The sequence below is a fragment of the Phalaenopsis equestris genome, unplaced genomic scaffold (genome assembly GCF_001263595.1).
Source record: "Phalaenopsis equestris unplaced genomic scaffold, ASM126359v1 Scaffold000814, whole genome shotgun sequence".
Classification (NCBI taxonomy): domain Eukaryota; kingdom Viridiplantae; phylum Streptophyta; class Magnoliopsida; order Asparagales; family Orchidaceae; genus Phalaenopsis; species Phalaenopsis equestris.
Genome location: NW_018165254.1, coordinates 355,770 through 375,922, shown reverse-complemented (window position 1 = coordinate 375,922; position 20,153 = coordinate 355,770). Strand labels below are relative to the sequence as shown.

Below are 20,153 nucleotides of genomic sequence, written 5' to 3'. Positions count from 1 at the left end.
GGGTCCAATAGTATCTAGGTAATTTGGGGGATTTTGGGGCAAAAGGCCAAGTTGGATATTTTTGGTATAATTGGGGTGTCAACCACCCTATATGAGCTTGCCATAAATGAGCTATGAACCAATGGAATCCCCTTTTGGGTCCTCTACGTGCTGGTCTTAGCTCAACCCTAGCCTAGGGCTAGGGAGTTTAGGGGACCATCTACATGAGTCTCCCAAAGGATCAAGGGACCAAAGTTAGGAAAATTTAGGTTTAGGTTTAATTTAGGTTTAGGGTTGTGAGTGATTGTGAGTGAGAGTGAGTGCAAGTGAGTACCTTAGCTCTAGAAAAAACACTTAGAGTCAACCTTAAGGGAAAGCAGTCCTATGGGGACTCATCTTGAGCTCCCCCATAAGTGCTAGAGGTTAGGACCAATATGTGGAACTTCAAGTTGAGCAAAGAGGAGTGTAGAATTTCTGATGGTGAGGGCTCCTTTTTTAGTTTTCTAGGAATAGTCAACATGAAAGTCCGATGGCTAGACCTTAGGCTACTAAAGAGGAAAACTAAACCTCAACCAAAATTTAGGTCAACAGTTTCTCAAGAATATAAGTCCTAATTAATAAAATTAGCGGGATGAAACATTCAATAATTCTAATCTCCAAAATTGAAGTCAAACCATATGACAACTTGGGAAGTCAACGAGGTTCTCCTCTGAATCTATGGCATCCCTTGGTTTTTCTTCATTTGGATTACAAAATAAAATGCTCCAAACTTGACTCATTCCATTTTCAAACCTCTTTTTCTGATCCCGTTGAAAAGTCATAATCCTTTGACCTCTTTGAAGATAATATCCCCTGATTTTTATTTAGAGTTTTCTTAGGTGACTTCGGTTATCTAGAATGTAATTAACTATAGGGGCTTGCCCTTATAAGGAGTTTTTCTGAACCCAGCTTTATATAAACCCTATTTAATTTTTTTGTATTAAATAGGAGAAATTATCGGCTTATAAATAAAATAGTTTTCGCAGACTTAAATGGATGTCATATGATCTTTAATTTATTTAATCAAGCCTTCATCAGTAAGTAATGTGTCTATCCCTTGGGATAGGTGCACTACTTGATGTATTAGGCACGTCTATTTAAACTACTGGGGATATGAGATCGGTTCAGTCTTGTACTTTTCAAAATCCAAAATACTATTTTTTTCAAATTATATATATATATATATTAAATTAAATTAAAAAGGGTGTTAGGATATCCACCCTAGCAGCCGACAACTTAATATCTCTTCAACTTTTAGTGTCGACAACTTCTGGAGACTCTTTTGGTGAATTGCTTCTCTCTCCATTTAAATCAGGGAATATTATCTTCATACATTGGTAATGTGTTCATGTCCCTCATGAACCAAATTGCCCTTCTTCTGTTGGCATGCTTCACCCATTTCTTTCTTAGGTAAGTACGGTCAACTCTTTTGGACTTCAGGACCGTCTGTCCAATCACCTTCGAATAGAGAGGTTCAGGAGGCCATTAATGACTTTTTTATGTTTGTGCGGGGTCGGACCCCCAATAGGTGTGTTGGTGGGCTAATTCCACCCGGGTATTGTGTGTCGTAAAATCAGTCTCGCACTGGGTCCTAAACTTCACCTTCCTCTTCGAGCCTGATTTTCTCTATTACAAATTTAATTGAATGGTGTCATGTTGCGCTTGCTCTTTAACCTTTCTAATTTAATTAAGTAAATCCTTCTACTTTCAAACTAATTAAAAATAAAATAAAAATTTGCCCAGTCCACAGATCGACTTTGGTAATTTTTTAGTGTTAGCACTAGAATTACAAGGTATTAGCCAAATAACAAACCCCAGAGCTTTCTTTTTGAAGCTGCTGCAATGGCGTTCCCAACGCTCGCCTTTTCCTGCAATTTGCCAACCAGCCACAATGCTTGCAATATTGACCCCACCATCAAGTTTGAAACTGGATTTGACTAACTTGAAGTCATACTCAGAAACGCCCCATTCGTCTTAATGAAAGTCACCGCTTTGGAATTTCAGGAGCTCTCTATTAAATTTGGCCCAATCTGTCCTAAGGATTTCTCTTCTTGCAAGAAGATGAATACTGCTACTCCTCCGGTACCTGTCAAGTCTGCTAAAGGAAAGGAAATTAGATCGTAGAAGATGAAACTGAGGAATTCACTGTCTCGCCGCCAATGTTTGAAATTGGTTCGAGTTCAAAGTCTGCACCGTTGACTTGATCACAGAGAAAGAAACATAGTTAGAAAGCTCGGAAGGCAGCTAAGGCCCAAATCTCAGAAAGAGTACCAGATGACGAGTTTCCTCAAGAAGAGGAATTTGGATTACAGGAGACCTCTCCACTTCTACAAGGGAGTAGGTTCCACCCGTTGATAAATACTAATGAATATGAAAGTATTCAAGAAATTGTCGCTACTTTACCAAAATTTCATAGTTATAGTGAAGAGAGGGAGAAGCCCACCGCTATCACTAAAGTTCGCACAGTGTTTCAGAGGTTGGCCACTAAGGAAGGATGTTCGATAGTTGAATTACTTAAGCAAATGAGAAGTGTGGTATCCTCCTAAATGAAGAATGAAGAAAGAAATTATGAAAGATGCTAAGGCTGCCCAATGGTCCCACAAGTCAGCTGAAGCTTTGCCGGCTCGGATTCCCTTCAGATTCTGTATGGGAAGCCGAATTGATACTACCGTTACTACTACAAATTTTGTTACCTCTATCGCTCCAAGATCTGCAGAATGTCGACCGGCTAAGTCATGTCTGGGTCCAAGGATTCAACCAATTATTACCTATAAGAATGCCTCAAAGAGGGAAAAGATGAAGAAATTACCCGATATTGTGTTTGGTTAGCATTGCGGGGGGTGTCGATGCCTCTGTTGAGATACCCCATCTCAAGACATCATCATCGAGAAATCGAGAAAGAAAGTGTGGGTGGGTACCCAAAGTCGCCATACCAATACGATCTGCTGAGCTCGTAGGGTAGAATAGTGGAATAAAGCAAAAGTTAGAAATATCTACCACAAAATTTGATGAACAAGTGAAGGATGTTCAGTAAAATCCTCCATATCTTAAGACAATTTAGGAGGCAACAATTGAAGGAAAAGTCAAAAAGCTTAGAGCTGAGATTTCTGAGCTAGCTAAAGAACATGGCGTAACCATTAATGATGATGAGAAGGTTTTGATTTAAATGATTATCTGGATGAAGACTTCATGGATATTCATGTCATGGAGACTAGAGTCGCCTCGTCAGCATGTGATGCCCAACCTCTCATTGAAGGGAACGCGTGGATGATTTGTGTAGGGCTATTTTCTTGAGGGATGAACAGATCAGTCAATTGGAAAAGTGAATGGATGAGATGGCTGCCACCATGGCCGCCATGGCTCTAGTCAATGGGAAATCCCAGTCACAGTAGATAGCCTCTTCAGGGGTTAACCAGCTTGAAATAATCCATATTACCAATGAAAGAAGAGAAGTTGCTTCCGCTAATGGAGAGGATCAGCAAAATAAATATTCTTCACCAAATACCATGCCTGAGAAGGATATCAAACAATTGATCGAATAACAAGTTTAGGAGGGCAACCTCTGGATAGCGTTGGGGGTAGGATAGTGGTTGCCTCTGTTAGATTGGTTATCTCAAATTCAGGGAAGAAAATCCTCAAACCCCTGACCATGTATGATTATCTTTTTGCCCCAACGAGGTATTATGAATGTAATGATTATGATTTCGGTTATGTTTTGGTTGTTTTTAATGATAACGTAACAGACTTTGTTCGATCTAACTCTGATCTTGATTCCCAAACTGATCCTCAAATCGTACTTGTCTGATAAAATCATTAGTGGGAATGAAGAAGACATCAACAATACCGGTTACGATAGCACTAGAAGTGAAGAACCAGTCCTCAAGTGCGACGGTGTACCACTTGCTATCAATTTGGATCTCTCCGACGATGAAGAAGGAATATCAGAAATTTTGCCTACAACACCTCAGGAAGAAGAAATTATAGAAGTAAATCTAAGAAGTGGGAAAGTACTACCCTCGAGGTCAGCTCTAGTGGATAAAGGAAAACAAATAGTCACTCAAGAAGAGATACCTCCACCTCCGCCAATGGAAGAGCCACATAGCCAAGTGAAAATCGAAGGATTATACAAAGTTAATTATAATGCGCTAGGTCATCTTAAGAGATTGTCGGCCAAACTAAGCATTTATGACGCTCTAATCCTGTCAAAGGAGATGAGAGAATCTCTGGTTATAGCCTTGCTTGACCCAGAGATTTGCTTGGCTCAGTTGGCCAGCGCATCCCCGAATGAAGTTTGTTCATTAAAAGAATAGCCTGGGATAACATTTACGGATGAATACTTGTTGCTCGGTACCACCGACCATAACCGACCGGTCTACATCTCCATCAACATCGACAGATTTGTATTGTCCAGAGTCCTAGTAGACCCGGGAGTATCACTAAACTTAATGAGTCTACGGACATTGGCATATTTGGACATCGAGGCTCAAGAGCTTACAACCGATAAAATGATGTTAAGAGGATCCAATCAAAAGAGAGAAAGAGCTCTTGGATTGATTTCACTATTAATGAAGGCTGGAGAATTAATAACAACCGCAAAATTCCACATCATCGATGTTGAGACTTCTTTCAATGCTCTACTTGGACGACCATGGATTCACGACATAATATGGTTCCATCATTTTTACATCAATGCATCAAGTAAGAAATTATGAGATGATCTTGAAAGAAGTACGGTTCGGCAACTATCTCATGAGATGATCTTGAAAGAAGGTTGGCAAGACTTACTAGCTTAAATTGGCATGTCAGAACAGATGTAAGCAAAACATAGTAGCCCTATTATTAACATCTATCACCAAATTGGACCGAGGTTGTCCTCTCTCGTTGTGTGCATGGAAGAAAGCGTTAGGCCAAACAACCCTAGGGCATCAAATGTTATTACTCATTAACGTAAAGAGGATCTCAAGATTGACTTTGAGGAGGTGACTCACTTGGGCCTGCAAAGATATGGGAGTCTAACCAACCAAGCTTTTCTCACATACTAGCTCATATGGAACTACATTAGGTTGTTGGTTAACCATGTTCTAATAACCACTTAAGAAGGTGAGCCATGAAAGAGCAATGATTGGTGTTAATGCCATACTTAAGGAGTTGCATTTAAGTATTCAGGTTATACATGTGATAATATCTCTCTCTCTCTCTCTCTCTCTCTCTCTCTCTCTCTCTCTCTCTCTCTCTCTCTCTCTCTCTCTCTCTCTCTCTCTCTCTCTCTCTCTCATAAAAAATACCTCCCATATTACGTGCTTGAGCACATCTGTATGCAGCGCAATAGTGGGCCGTTGTCAAAGGGATTTGACAAAAATTACTTCAGTGAAACGACCACTATAAATCAAAAAGAGTTCGTAAACGCTGCTCAAGCAATACATTATCATGCATTCACCCCATTACCTTAGGATTTTTAAATCTAATTTATTACTTATCTATACAGATGGTTAAGACAGAAATTAAGCAGATCCTTTAAAGACACTCGTCAACTACGCAGACTGAAGTTTAGAACACACAACTCGATCATAAGAAATTCTCTCGTTGCTAATAGTTAGGTGCAAGATGTGGCTTCGAAAGTGGCATTTCCAGCCACTCAAACATGTGAACCACCACACCATACATAACAATATGAATGAAATTCATGTGAATTAAGGGGAGCTGAGGAGCTAAATGACTTACTAATGGTGGATTTAAAAAGAATAATTTCTTCCTCCCGTCATTCTAATACTAGAATTATTAGTACAGTATCTCCTGAGAAATTCATATGAATAAGGGCAGCTGATAGGCTAAATGACTTAATAATGGTGGATTTAAAAAGAATAATTTCTTCTTCCATTCTAATACTAGAATTATTAGTAAAGTATATCCTGAGTGTACACCTAATTCTTTAGAATTGATACCTTGGAGTTTCATTCCAAGAGAGATCTGTTAAAGACAAGCAACGTTCGATTAACGTACATAATTTTTTATGACCACACTAGTGATTAAAAGGCAAACATTGATGCCCGGCCGAGGAGAACTTGCCCAAGTGACCAAGTGCCCTGAAACCAAACCATAATTCAGAATATTTTAGTCTTTGTTTTACTTCATAATTCCAACTATCAGTTCATAACCTACATTAGCACACCACCTCAAAATCCAATCATTAGTCTTCTGCTTCATTTTCCTTTCAGAATACATTCGATCTTAGCACATTAAAAAAGACTGATTCCTTAATATTTCGAAGTTGTCAATCTCCCTCATTCTACCAGTTCAAGTAAAATAATATTTTTCCTGAAAATTTGTAAACCATTGTCAAATTACTGTATCCCCGCTCCAAGCTTTAAACCTATATAGAACTCCCATCCAAACTTTAAAAATGCATACTTCATTCAAAAATCCCATGAAAAACAAACACATCAATCAGACAACATTAGAATCAATGTACATGCAGTTATAGTGAAAAAAATGTAAAATTGGAACTATGTTTGTATATTGAAACTTTTTTTCTGATTACAAATAATTATTTAAATAAGTATAACCTGAAGGACAATTCTTGAATATGTATAATACATTAAATTAGATAAATGATATTTCTTTAAAATATACAATAACTATTTGACTTTTTCCCTTCCAAATCATACTTTCAAAAAACATGGCCCGGTAATGTATACTAAACTCCATATGAAAAAATAAAATCAATGATAGGAACAACCAAAACTATTAGGAGAAAATTGGAAATGGCCTCATATAAAAAGAATATAATAGCAAATATACCGGGATACTCCACATTATTAACGTATTAATCCTCTACAACTGGAGTAAATTCATCTCTTCAAGTCTTCAAAACTTCCAAGTTGTGGATACTTGCAACCCGCCCAGCATGATTTCCTCTGACCATAAAAACAAACGAAATGTAGGGTACAATATAAGTAGTCAGCCATATAAATAACAACAAAGAAATTAATTATTTTTACCCAACAAAACAGGCATTTGAAAGTGAAATTCTTTCTACAATCCCAATTACAGAACAAACCTTAGAAAGAAGCAATAATGGCAAAACTTACTTCAAAACCAATTACTTGGATATTCTCCAGTGATTCTGCTAGCTCGACTTGCTTCATAGAGGTAGCAGTCAGAGCCTACACAAAACAGCCTGATAAGGACAAAGATCCTGTACCTTGAATAAGTTTTTTTTTTTTTTTTTTTTATGCATATGAGAAATGATTTTTCACATAAGTATCGGGCATAATTACTTAGGCAGTTAAGACATATGGTTATGATGAGAAAAAGACATGAATGGCACAGTTGCAGATTAATGATATGGTAGATAGGCATGGGAGGGCACTGACATCTTTTGTCTTCCTTAGATCATGCTCTATAGTTCTGATCCGACTCAGTGACTCCTGGATCATGTGATCTTTCTCAGGAGGAATCTTTGTTGATTTTCCATTCAAGTCATTTACTCTGTCTTCCAATTTCTGCAACCTCTCCAAGTATGGAGAGATTCCATCTTGACAAACGTGTGAAGGACCTTGCACCGTGCAGCTTACCATTGTAGGAGATAAACATTGCCGATGATGTAGCACTGAATTGACATCATGGACTATTACATTTCCAAAAATGAACCGATGTAAAATAGATATCAGACACAGGATGATGTTAGCCACTGATTTAGCCGCATGCTTAAGCAATGTCCCACATGAAAATATTGGAGCAAAATGTTTATATAAATCACCTGTAAAAAAATCAAAATGTCTAATAGCAGAAATCATATGAATGGAAAAAATTTAACCACAATAAATAGTACACATGTTCATAGTAAATGTGTTTGATAATCAAAGATGCAATACAGCAATTTAAGGGAACCAATACGACAGCTCAAACATAATTAGCAAAAACGGAAACTGAGATCTGGAAAGATCTATGATGATTTCTTACATACATTCAGTCATTCACTAAAATTGAACTTTCTAGAAATTTCTCTAGCAAAGAAAACAGATAAAGGCAAATTATACTCATATTTAATAGAAGTCCACATCATGTACATACCCATATTTAGAGATCTAGAATGGATCTATGCGGATGTGTATTGATTACAGAGAGTTAAATAGGGAGAAAACCAAGAACAAATATCATTTGCCCAGGATCGATGATTTTTTTTTTATCAATTAGAGGGTGCAACTATATTTTCCCAAATTGATTCGTGATCGGAATATCATCAAATCAGAGTCAAGGATACAGATATAACTAAGACGGCTTTTGAGACCAGGTATGATTATTAAATTCTTAGTTGTCTTTTTTTTAACTAATGCTCGTGCAATTTTCATGGACCTGAAGAATTAAATTTTCAAGTTGTATGTGGATCGGTTTGTTATTATTTTCATTGGCGATATTTTGATTCATTCAAGAACTGATGGAGATCATGTCAAGCATTTGAGAATAGTTTTGGAGCTACTGAGGTAGAATCAGCTATATGCAAAATTTTTTAAATTTGAATTTTGGCTGCGAAGTATTAGATTTTTGAGACACATTATTACTGGTTATGGAATTTCAATAGATCCACAAAAGGTAAAAGCAATTAGGGAATGACCAACTCCAAAGAATGTTACGGAGGTATGTACTTTGGAGGATCGTCAAAGGTTTTTCACAGATAGTTATGTCGTTATGCAAGCTGATGAGGTTCAGCTTGAGTGGACTGCAAAATGTGAGTATAGTTTTCAAGAGTTGAAGAAACATTTTACCACTGCACCAGTGTTAACTCTTCCATCAGGTATAGAAGGATTCCAGATTTACAGTGACGCATCATTAAGACGCTCTGGTTGCATTCTAATTCAAAATAAAAGGGCGATAACTTATGCATCCAAACAGTTGAAGCCACATGAAAGGAACTATCGGACAAATGATCTGGAGTTAGCTGTTGTGATATTTGCTCTCAAGACAACATTATTTGTATGGTGTGAAATGCAAAGTCTTTACTAATTATCAAAGTCTGAAAAACATTTTCACAAAAAAAGAGCTAAATTTGAGACAGCGAAGATGGTTAAAGTTGATCAAAGATTACCGAATATACAATATTGTTTAGGTCGAGCAAAAGTAGTTATCGATGCATTGAGCCGTAAATCCACAAATAGTACAAACTAGATTCGTACTCAGAGGCCAGAGTTATTAAAAAAATTGATGTTTTACAATTGGAAGTTAGAAGATCATATATCAATAATTTACATCAACCCATGGTGCAACCAACTTTAATGAATAGAATCAAGGCAGTTCAGAAAATTAGCAGCGAATATTCAAAACTCCTAAAGCAATGTGAATAAAAAAAGAGGACTAATATAATGGTTGATGAAGACGACATTATCATATAAACTGTAGCTATGAGTACCTGTTGATTCTGATTTGAGACGAGAAATTTTACATGAAGCTCATCATTCAGGCTACACAGTTCATCCAGGCAACACAAAAAAGTACAAGGATTTAAAGTTGACATTCGGGTGGCCAGGTATGAAGAAGAATGTTACTGAACATGTATCTCAATATCAAGCATGTCAGATTGTAAATGCTGAGAATCAGAGACCCAGTCGATTGTTACAATCATTGTCAATACTTGAATGGAAATAGGAAAAAAATTGCTATGAATTTTGTTATGGGATTTCCTCGATCCAAACGGGGTCAAGATAGTATTTAGGTCATTATCGACAGGTTAACCAAGTAAACTTATTTTTTGCTTATCAGACAGATAATTTCAGTGAAATAGTTGGTCATATTATATTTCAAGGAAATTATCAGTTTGAATGGAATTCCAAAAGTTATTATTTCTAATAGAGACGGAAGATTCATGTCCAAGTTGTGGAAAAGCAGTCAACAAGATTTTTAAAACTGTGTTCTTGACTTTGGAGGCAGTGGGAAGATAACATTCCAATAATAGAATTTGCTAACAACAATAGTTATCTATCTAGTATCAAAATGACTCCTTATGAAGCACTGTATGACAGAAAGTGCAGAACTCCACTCAGTTGGGTTGAAGTGGATGAACGTCATATGTTAGGTCCTAAACTAGTTGACAAAGCCATAGAGAAAATCAGATTAATTAAAGATAGATTAAAAGTTGCTTAGGATCGACAACAAAAATAATACGGCCCATAGCACAAAGCAATCCAATTTGAAGTTGCAGATCTTATACTTTTGAAAGTCAGGACAAATGAAAGGTACAACTAAATTTGGTCATGGAAGCAAACCGAGTCCCAGGTGCATCGATCCCTTTAAAATTATAGAAATGATTGGTCCAGTCGCCTACAAATTAGCATTACTTGCGGATATATCAGATATACACGATATGTTTCACATTTCAATGTTAAGGAAATGAAAGATTTTAGCAACTGATATTAAAAAGCTTTGAAACAAATAGATTCCTTTTGTGAAGTTAAAAGCATAGGTCTAAAAAGAAGCAATGCGGGAAAAAGAAGAAATGCTACAAAAATATCCCTTCCTATTCCAGTAAAGTCAGAATTTTTTATGGCAAATTTTTTATGAGGGGAGAGTTGTAACACTAAATAGGATACAATGGAGAAAAATGATTCATGTAGCCGACGTAGTAAGATTAAGGCTTTGTTGTTGTTGTTGCAGAGCTGTAACACCCAAAAGTTAAGAAATCAGATAAAGTTCAACAAATTTTTGAAAAGTATCTCAAATTTTACATCTCTCGAAATTCAGTCGAAATAATTTTATTAAATTCTATGCATGAAATCAATCAATTCGATATAAAGCACCATGCATAAATTGTTAAAGAAAGGAAAAATAAAATGTGAAAGTATAAGTTTTATTTAATTAATTAAACTTTGATTATCCTTAATCCCTCACTTAATCCCGCAGCTCCACTGATGACAACTGACATCCACGTCTTTTATTCATTTCTTTCAGTCGAATAGAGCATCGAGCTTTGAATTCCTTCCCATCTTCTGAATTCCTCTTCTCTCTCATGATTTTGCCCCTCCCTCGCAGCTAAAGTGGCTTGGCAAGCAACCAACGACATTTGCTACAATGTCAAGGCACGAGCAGGCAAACCGAGCGGCGCACAGGTTAGCCGCGGATCGTGTTTCAAAGCTCCAGGGCAATTTCTAAGTGTGAATCCCTTGCTTATGTCCTTTGAGAATTTTATTTCCTTCCTCGTTTTTGGTAGCTGTCAGAGGTTAGCCGCACAGGATATTTATCTCATTTTTTGTATTTTTCTCATTTTTGGTAGCTGTCAGAGGCCTTGATTTTATGTCGAAAGTGTTGTAATTGATTTTGCGAGCTTCTAATAATATCTTAGCATGAAACAAATGAAAAGTAAGGTTTGATGTGATATGAAGGACAAAAAGTGAAATTAGTGATTTTCGAAATACAAATTTATGCTGAAAAAACCCTTCTGAGTTATGTTTCGACAAGTGTATTTTTGAATTAAAACATGTTATAAGCCCAAATTTCATGAATTTTTTAGATATCTATGTTTCCTAAGTTGTGTTTACGAGGGAGCGGACTGGAGAAGAGCATGTCGGAACTCATCATAAGGCTGCTCCATCAAGTCAAGTGAAATAACCATGTTTTAATTTAAAAAAATAATCTTTTATAAGTTTTCATATTATTTTTATTTTGACACATGCGTGTAGAATTTTCTGCATATTGTGAATAGATACCTGCAATTAAATATATTAATGCACGTTACTTTTGATACATGTAATGTCTTATAAATACTTGACACAGAAATGAATTCCCTGCAAGCATTTATTATGTTTCATGTCTATGATACAGGTAATGTCTTATAAATGCTTGACATAGAAATAATCATTTAAATGTCACAAGAAATGTTAACGGTAGACTATAACATGAGTATTTGCAAGTACAATATGCAGAGAACTAGTATTCCCGGCTACTAATATTTATATGTGAACAAAACATTGGGAATTGTTGGGATTAGGAGGTAACAAAACATCATAAAATTTTGGGTATCAGGGGAGCTATTTATAACTGCTATGTTAGAGGAAGTTCAACTTTTATCAATAGTTTATATAGCATTTGTAGCATGATGACAACCCATTATAAAAGAACATGAAAATAATTAAACCATATACATTAAACAAGTGACATTATTATAATGATCTCTATGGAATGACATTGCTACGATAATATATTATGAACATGATTTTTATTATATGTATGATTTCATGCTTAGGACCTACATCTTACACTGTAGTTTTTATTTTTATACTACACATACATGTTCATTTTTCATGTTCTCTGTTATGCTAGTATATTATGATTTATGTGCAAACATATATTGTTTCATACGAGCATGCACATTTTGTTTTCATGTATAAGATCTTATTTTAGCCCTAATTATTTCTCTAAGCTTGTTGTTGCTCATTTGTCATTGTTGCATTCCAGATAGGGGCAATGAGCATCAGAGCGAGTAGCCAGATGTGTCTTTGTACAGCTTTTGCATGATAGTTTTAGGAGCTTATGCTTATGTTTTGGTTACGTATTTTTATTATATTGGATTTAACAGCTCAGTGTAGTTTTCATGCTTTGAATGATATGATTTTCATGCTTCTGAGCATGCAGATGAAATGCAATTTATCACATATATTGTGGCTATCTTGTTAGGCTAATTCATCACTAACTGAGTTCTGATTATAAAAGTTAGGACGAGTGTTGGTGAGAATTGATCAGACTAAATTGTCAACCTCTATTGCAACACGATTGACCCTATCAGAGGGGTTAGTTGGGGTGTAACAATGAGTATTAAAAATATTGTGGCAAAGCCACTATTACTCGCAAAGACGCCTCAGACTTAAGGACTCCACAAGTATATCTCCATCATTTAGTAAAAGCTGGTACTCCCTTTCTTTAGCTGTTTCCTCGTCACAAACTTCCTCCGCTGCACCCTACTTAGTGTAAGACACGACTCAGCTCGTCGGGCAACTAGAGGCGATGTGCCCAAATCAATGACATCTGAAGCATTTTCTAGTTAGGATTATAGTGCGTGTGCTACTCTTTCGAGACTTCCCACTTTGAGCGGTTTTGTCATTATCCTGACCAATCTCAACTCCATGAGGCGTGCTATTGCTGATGTCTCCAACTATGAGTGGTTGTCTGAAGGACGGTGGTTGCCTATTATACTTTTGTTGTCCACTTTCATTGCTGAAGTCTACACATCCCTCAGTGTCCAATAGGATTGCAAGTAAACCACATTATTGATGGCGAGCTTTAGGTATCCCAAATATTGGCTATGGTGTGATCCTTTGGCTCTATTAGATCACATTTCAACTTGAGCTGCATAAACTCCATTGTGTAACCATCCATCTATAGCTCTTGTTGAAGGTAGTCGAGCTACAAAGAATATCCTTTCAGTACTGCATGGGTAGGTACTATCACAGCATCACCTTCTTCATTTTTTCCCAAGAAGTGATTATATCACATCCTTCTCTCTGTCTCTTTCTCTTCATGTTCTCCCACAACAAAAAAGCATTTTTCTTCTGCTTGATGGTAAAGAAATTCACTCTTCTGTCATGGAGCACCTCCTTATATTCAAAGATCTGCTCAACAATTTACATCCACTTGAAGAAATCATTTGAATTCATTCTTTCCTTAATGTCCGATAGGTCCATCTTCATCCCCAGACTTTATAACCTCAAATAGGCATATCATCTCTTTATCATCTGGAAGGCACCACATCTATGTATCCTCTAATAAGTGCATCATCTCTATATAATCTAACAGGCACCTCATCACTGTATCCTCCAGCGGAGACCTCATCTCGAGGCCTCTGCTAATACAATACCCCAAAGTATTGTGGTATGTTTATTTCTCCACTAGAATCGTTCCTACAAAGGGATTTAGGCATTCTTCTTGCTCACTTTCATATATTTCATTAATATGGTTGACGGTGACCCCGCCTTGGGCTTTTTCCTCAGTGGAATCGAGCCGATGTAACACTTAATGGAGTAGTCGTTATATGTCATCCATGGTAAACTCTTTATCAGATTATGGTAATTGTCTCCTCAGGGGCCTGGTTAAGATTGTGGGTGTAGGTAGGTGAAAGGTGTGTAGGGTTGAAGGAAAACAAAATTTTTTTGGGGGGCAAGGGGGGAGAGAGAGATATGGGGATGCTAAGACCCCCAAAATAGAATTAGGGTTAGGCTAGCTCTGATACCAAATGAGATTAGAATTAAACCAAACCACAATAGAGAAAATGAATATTATTACTGAAAGCATATAGACTGTAGCAATCAAATACACTTCAATGAGAGATTAAAATAAAAAATGACAAAAACTCACATTATGGCTCGATTCATGGGTGATGGAAATTATCTAGGTTGACAGGGAACCAAGGTAGATGACAAATGAATTGTGGGTGGTTGGGACAGCAAAAGAAGGGGCTGGAATTGCATTGTCAGTAAAGCTTAGGGTTGGGACAACGAGGGGCAACAAAGGGAAAGGGTTGTGGACTGCAGGTGCGGAGGAAGCAAGCAAAGACAGTAAGGACAACAAGATAGGATGCAGTCTAGGTGGAATCAACATGGAATGAAAGTTGGACCGCAGGAAAATAGAAAATTTGTTGTTTTTTGGATAGTAGCAGAGAGTCAGCGACTGGAAGGGACAATTGCAAATGGAGGTGGTGGTGGTTGATGGTGGGGAGCTGTAGGAAGATGGTCGGAATATTCTTCGGTGGTTCTGGTAGTGAGGAATGACGGCGACGAAAGTGAGGAATGCGAAAGATGAAAAAGCCCGAGATAAATATCCCGGTAAAAACGAACTATAGCCGAAGCATTACTCAATCTTTAAGAAGCAGATCACTACCTCAGACGAGCTATAGCTGATGCACCGCCCACCTTTGGACACAATCTTGAACAGGGTGAAAGAGGATGCCAACAGTTGTCTTACACAAAAACACAAAAAAACTTCCCTAAAACATAACAATAATATACATATTATATATATATACTTTTTTTTTGAAAAAAGCTTAAGGGCTAATATATTCAGAAAAGATACAGATAGGTTGTACGAGTGGGCCTAAGAATAGACACCCAACCCACACAGTACAACACATACAAAAATGGGGTACATATAAAAATAAAAAAAAAACCATCAAGGCGCTGAAAAAGTGAGAATCATCCCAATTTAGTCTTTCCTCTGACTCTAGTTCTCGGAAGGGATCCAGCTAACAGATTGGTAAGATGCGTACCATTACCCGAAGTAACTACCCGAAATAACTAAAGTATCATCCATAAGACACGTGAGCTCAAGTAGATCTTCATTCTTCTTCTTCTTCCTGAAAGTGTAAACCTGTCATTCTTCATCCGAAGAATCAGTCTGATGAGATGATAGAGTTGAAACAGAAAGATTATCAATTGTAGTACCCACAATAGGTTCTAGTATATGTGAAGTATGAGTTGCCTCTACACCGTATACTTCCTGAAGAAGGGGAGCTACGAGGTTCTTCTGATTATCAGTTTAGACACTATCCTATGCAAGTAATATTCCATCAGTATTGTTTTCTATAGGGTTTGAAGGTGTCAGCATCACATAACTCGCAGTAATAGTAACAGCAGTGTCATTTGGGGGGGTCCACAAGGGCAACAAACACCTCATGTCTGATAGTATCCTCCCCAGGTGGAACTTAAATGTCCAGAGCAGTGAAGTTAGACCCATCCTTATTCACTTGAACCTTAGATTTCAAATTAGGATAGAGCTTGTGGCATTTATCAAGGATATGCCCAAACATCTTACATTGGGTACAATATGGGGGTCTATGTTCCATGACGATTTGTGGCCAATAACCATTATGGGTTGTGCCCAGCCAGACTTTAGTAACATCAGGTAAAGTAATATCCCTTTCGACAAGTATTCTGGCCACAGAAGGTCTGGTTAGGTTGGGAATAGGCGAAATAGGCAGACATAGCTTCAAAGGGTCCCCAAGGATGACCCCAATGGAATAGAGAATTTGATGAAAAAAAATATGGAGCTTGAGACCAGGTAGACTGAACCATACCGATACAGTGGGAGATTCATGATTTGGGTCAAAATCAAGAGACTACTTGAGTAACTTCATTGATTTGCCTGCGAAATTAAGATATTTCTTAAAGAAAATCTGGGTGTAGTCTTCAGCCAATGTTAGTTGAATCAACATATGTCTCACGTCCATGAGTCTCACTTTCCACTTCTCTGCTAGTTTAAGATCATCAACAATTTCTGAAAACTTCCATAGGTGGGTGCCCCCAATGAAATTTTTCAATAAGAGCAAATTTGAATTTTTCCGTCATGGTAGAAATTTCTGAGTTAGAGGAATAGATTGTTTTTCCACCTTTCCTACTTCTCTTCTTAACAAAAGGCCAATCACCGATATCATCGCGACAATCCTTATAGCATGAGGGGAATATCATATGTATGTATATGTATATATATATATATATATTCAGGGTAAAGATCTTTTCTTGTTGTGTGTGTTGTACCGTATGGGTTGGGTGTCTATTTGGGTCCACTCAAACAACCTATCTGTACCCTTTTCTGTTTAATAAAATTGCCTTGGGCATTTTATAAAAAAATATATTCAGAGTAAAGATCAGTGGGCCCCTATCTAATTACGAGGGAACTCCATACTTGGAAGGGATGATTGGTCTCTCCCTGGCCTGGATGGAACCGATCCTGCCGTGACTTTTGTCGCGTCCGTGACTTTCGTCGATCTGAATCAAGAGACCCACGCATCACCCCAACTCATCACTAATAAGGAAAGCAACGACGAAATCATTATGTATGAAAGCCTCTTATGTCCATCTGTTTCCTCTCATGATCAAATTTCTCACAAAATAGGTATGGTTGGGGTCACTTGTGAAGGCCACGAAGGAATCATTGAATACAGAGACCTCCAAAACTTTTAATATCCTTTTGTTGATCACAAATTTTGAGTATGCTTCTATCTCTCATTTTTTAATCCTTCATGCACAAAATGCAAACCAATGGGAAACCGTGGCTAGGGCTAGCAAAAAAAAGCAATGACACGATCATTTCATACAAAGACTTCCAAATATGTTGTTCACCTCTCCTTCCATTGCTTGAACCAATCCTACCTTCTCTGCAACGTCAAGCCCAACCCAAATAAACCTGTATTGCACCAGCCAGAAATCCCTATGTACACGCAAACCCGATTTCCACATTTTATTGTGCTTGTCTATCTCCACTTTACCAAATAGCCCCTCCCAAAATAAACGTAAGGATCAAAGAAAAATATAAAATAGAGAGAATTATGTGGTAATTCATGGCTCGTCGAATTTTATTTTATTTTTATGGTAACTACTTCACAAGCAAAGGTACAAATGCAAAGAGATTGTGCTCACATTATTTTCTCCCAGGTTAATCAAAGATCTACACGTGTCTTATAGACCAGTGGATTAGGACACCTTTATGGTCACAGTGTCTTACAACACTGATCAACTCATCTTATATACAGTTGGGCAGGCTAGGCGCCCCAATGCAAATTTAAATCACATGGTCTAATTCTCTTTCCCATTAATATTGAATTTGACAAGACTAATATTTTAAAAATCTTAAGTTGATAAACTTCAAATAAATTACAAAAATAAGTGTTTTTAAATATCTAAAACCTTGATGATGGCTAGTTGATAGAAAATTTCAATCAAAAATATCAATTTTCAAAAAATTTAATTTCAAAGTGAAATTAAATAAATTTAAATAATAAAATTCACGAACTCAATTCTTTGTAAGCATAATAGAATTGACAAGGTTCATATACAAACATATGTTCACACTATGCCTGATCCTTTACAAGAAAAAAGTAAAATTCAAAAAAGTTAAAATCAATCAATCAAATCTCTAGTGATGGCCAGGTTGTTGATAGAAGATTCAACTGTTGGAGACTAATTTCAAAATTAAGTTAAAAATAATATTGAATAAGTTCAAATGATATAAACTATGAACACAATCCTCTATAAACAAGCAGAGTGGGCAATGTTCGAATACAACCATATGTCAATCTTAAACTCTATCCTTTACAATCAAGATGTAAAGTTGACATGATTCAAATCAAGCAATCAAGCCCTCAATGATGATCGTGTTGACTGAAAAGCTCAATAGAATGGGTGTCAATTTTTAAATCAAATTTCAAGTAAAGTTCTCAAAATAACAAACCAAAATACTGAAATTAAAATTCGTCACATAAAGCTTCAAACAAACAAATAAAAATATTCAAGTGAAAACTAATTACTTAAAAGTTTAAAGTAAAAGATATTCATCCTCTGTAACAATTTATCAAAGGGTGATCAGTTTCTAATTAACTTTAGCTTATAAAGAGAAAATGTCACATTAAATATTTATATTTACACTCAATGTAATCTCATGGCAGTAAGGACATAGTCCGAGTCATCTATCAGCATGATATAGCCCAAAGGCTCTACAAAAAGTTATGGTTATGACCAGAGTCCTCTCACTGAATGATTGTCGTCAAATAACACCATTATGTTATAGTCATGGTTGCAGGTTGTATGTTCCCCAACGGCTTCTTACACTTGCGTTGTAAACCATAAGGCACATTTGAATAAAATAAAACCTTATATCATCTATGATCGACTTAAATTTTTTCCTTTAGACAAATATCTACCCCGGATTTATAAGGGTCTCTTGGACGACGCAAAACATGATTACTAATATGGATCTTTCAATCACGGTGGATCGATTACCTCCTCTGACTAAGTAGATCAGGGATCACAACAACTCAAGATGACAAAACTATGGGATTGATCAAGTTCATCATTATTTCCCCACTATTTTCTTTTAATTCGTGGTGATAAATTTTATAATCTAATTTATATGTGTGTTGCCACAACATGTTGAATATTCAGAGTTCAATGACCATACTTAATCGAAAGTACACTCGCGTTATCGAGGGAGGTAAATAACCATTGGTCCTTGTGCCAATGGAAAACATCGAACCTTTGATCAAAAAGTTTTCACAAAAATGAGGGCGAAATCTCTAGATAATGTCTTATCTATAACCCAATTTTCCTTCTGAAAAATTGACATAACAAATCTCTCAACAAGAAAGATTTTTGGGCATCAAATTTTCAGAACCCGCATTGTCAATTCATCCAGGTTCATACGCCTGTCAAAATTCGATATATCCATCTTTACTCCAAAATCATAACTTCTCTAATATTCAAGGTTAAATCTTCAGGATATTAGTTCTTTATCACAGGAAAATGTCTGATGGAGGGGGTTCGCTTTCTCCTCTCCATCTGACAAGTCATTGTTGTGGTTATAGGTGATATAAACAGATTATCTCCTCTCATAGGAGGCACACCTTACTTAAATTTGCAGGATTTTTCATTGTATATCCTCTATGGTGATTCATTGCATATCCTTTATGGTGATCTCGTGAACACCTTGTTCAAAGTTTCTCCTTTGCAGCATGATGTCTTTTTCTTCCAATGAAAGTTTTGGCGGACAAGAAAAGTATGATTTAAAGTTAAGGATAGGTTTAGGGCTAGGCAGATGAAGCAATGAGATTTTTTTTGGTGGGAGTGTCCGATTATGTTCTATAAATTCTTGTTTAGGTATAGGAAAGTTATATCCCTAAAAATTTAGAATTTATTGGGCTCTTGTACCAGATAATATTATTCTAGGGCTCCTAAAAGGTATTTAGGAAGGGGGTTTAATAGGGCAGCGATTTTCGAATAGCAAGGGAATAAAACTATGGGCAGTTAGCGACGCATGGAAGAGGATGTGTTTGGCGACTGAAAGCTGCTGTAGGACAGCAGGTTGACGCAATTTTGATGACTACCTGGATGAAAAGCAATGCGCAAACAGCGAATCGGCGAGGTGCCGATGGCATGGGGAATCCAACACCTATTCCGGAGCAAGATATAGATACATTAATTACAAAAGGTGGAGGATACAATACTCTAGAGATCATCAAATAGAAACTAAAATCTCCAAACACACTAATAATAGCCAAAAATCCATCAAAACAGAAAAAGAAAACACAAAAAATAATCTAATATGTAGAAATCAACCTAAATAGAAATAACAAAATAATAAAAAGCTCAAAAAAGGAAAAGAAACAA

The 20,153-nt window shown here is 36.7% G+C and overlaps 1 protein-coding gene across 3 annotated transcripts in view; it reads right to left on the bottom strand.

Moving 5' to 3' along the window:
- Positions 1-6,625: 6,625 nt before the first annotated feature.
- Positions 6,626-20,153, bottom strand: part of LOC110031430 (phosphatidylinositol/phosphatidylcholine transfer protein SFH9-like) — a 38,358-nt gene continuing 24,830 nt past the window's right edge. The window contains exons 11-13 of one of the 3 annotated variants that reach the window (XM_020734614.1): positions 7,392-7,777; positions 7,107-7,181; positions 6,626-6,932 (exon numbers count right to left, since the gene is read on the bottom strand). In XM_020734614.1, coding sequence (XP_020590273.1) covers positions 6,867-6,932; positions 7,107-7,181; positions 7,392-7,777 — 527 coding nt within the window. In that variant the 3' untranslated portion in view covers positions 6,626-6,866. Of the gene's footprint in view, positions 6,933-7,075; positions 7,182-7,391; positions 7,778-20,153 lie in introns of all 3 variants that reach the window. The other 2 variants (XM_020734615.1, XM_020734616.1) reach the window with 2 other exon arrangements.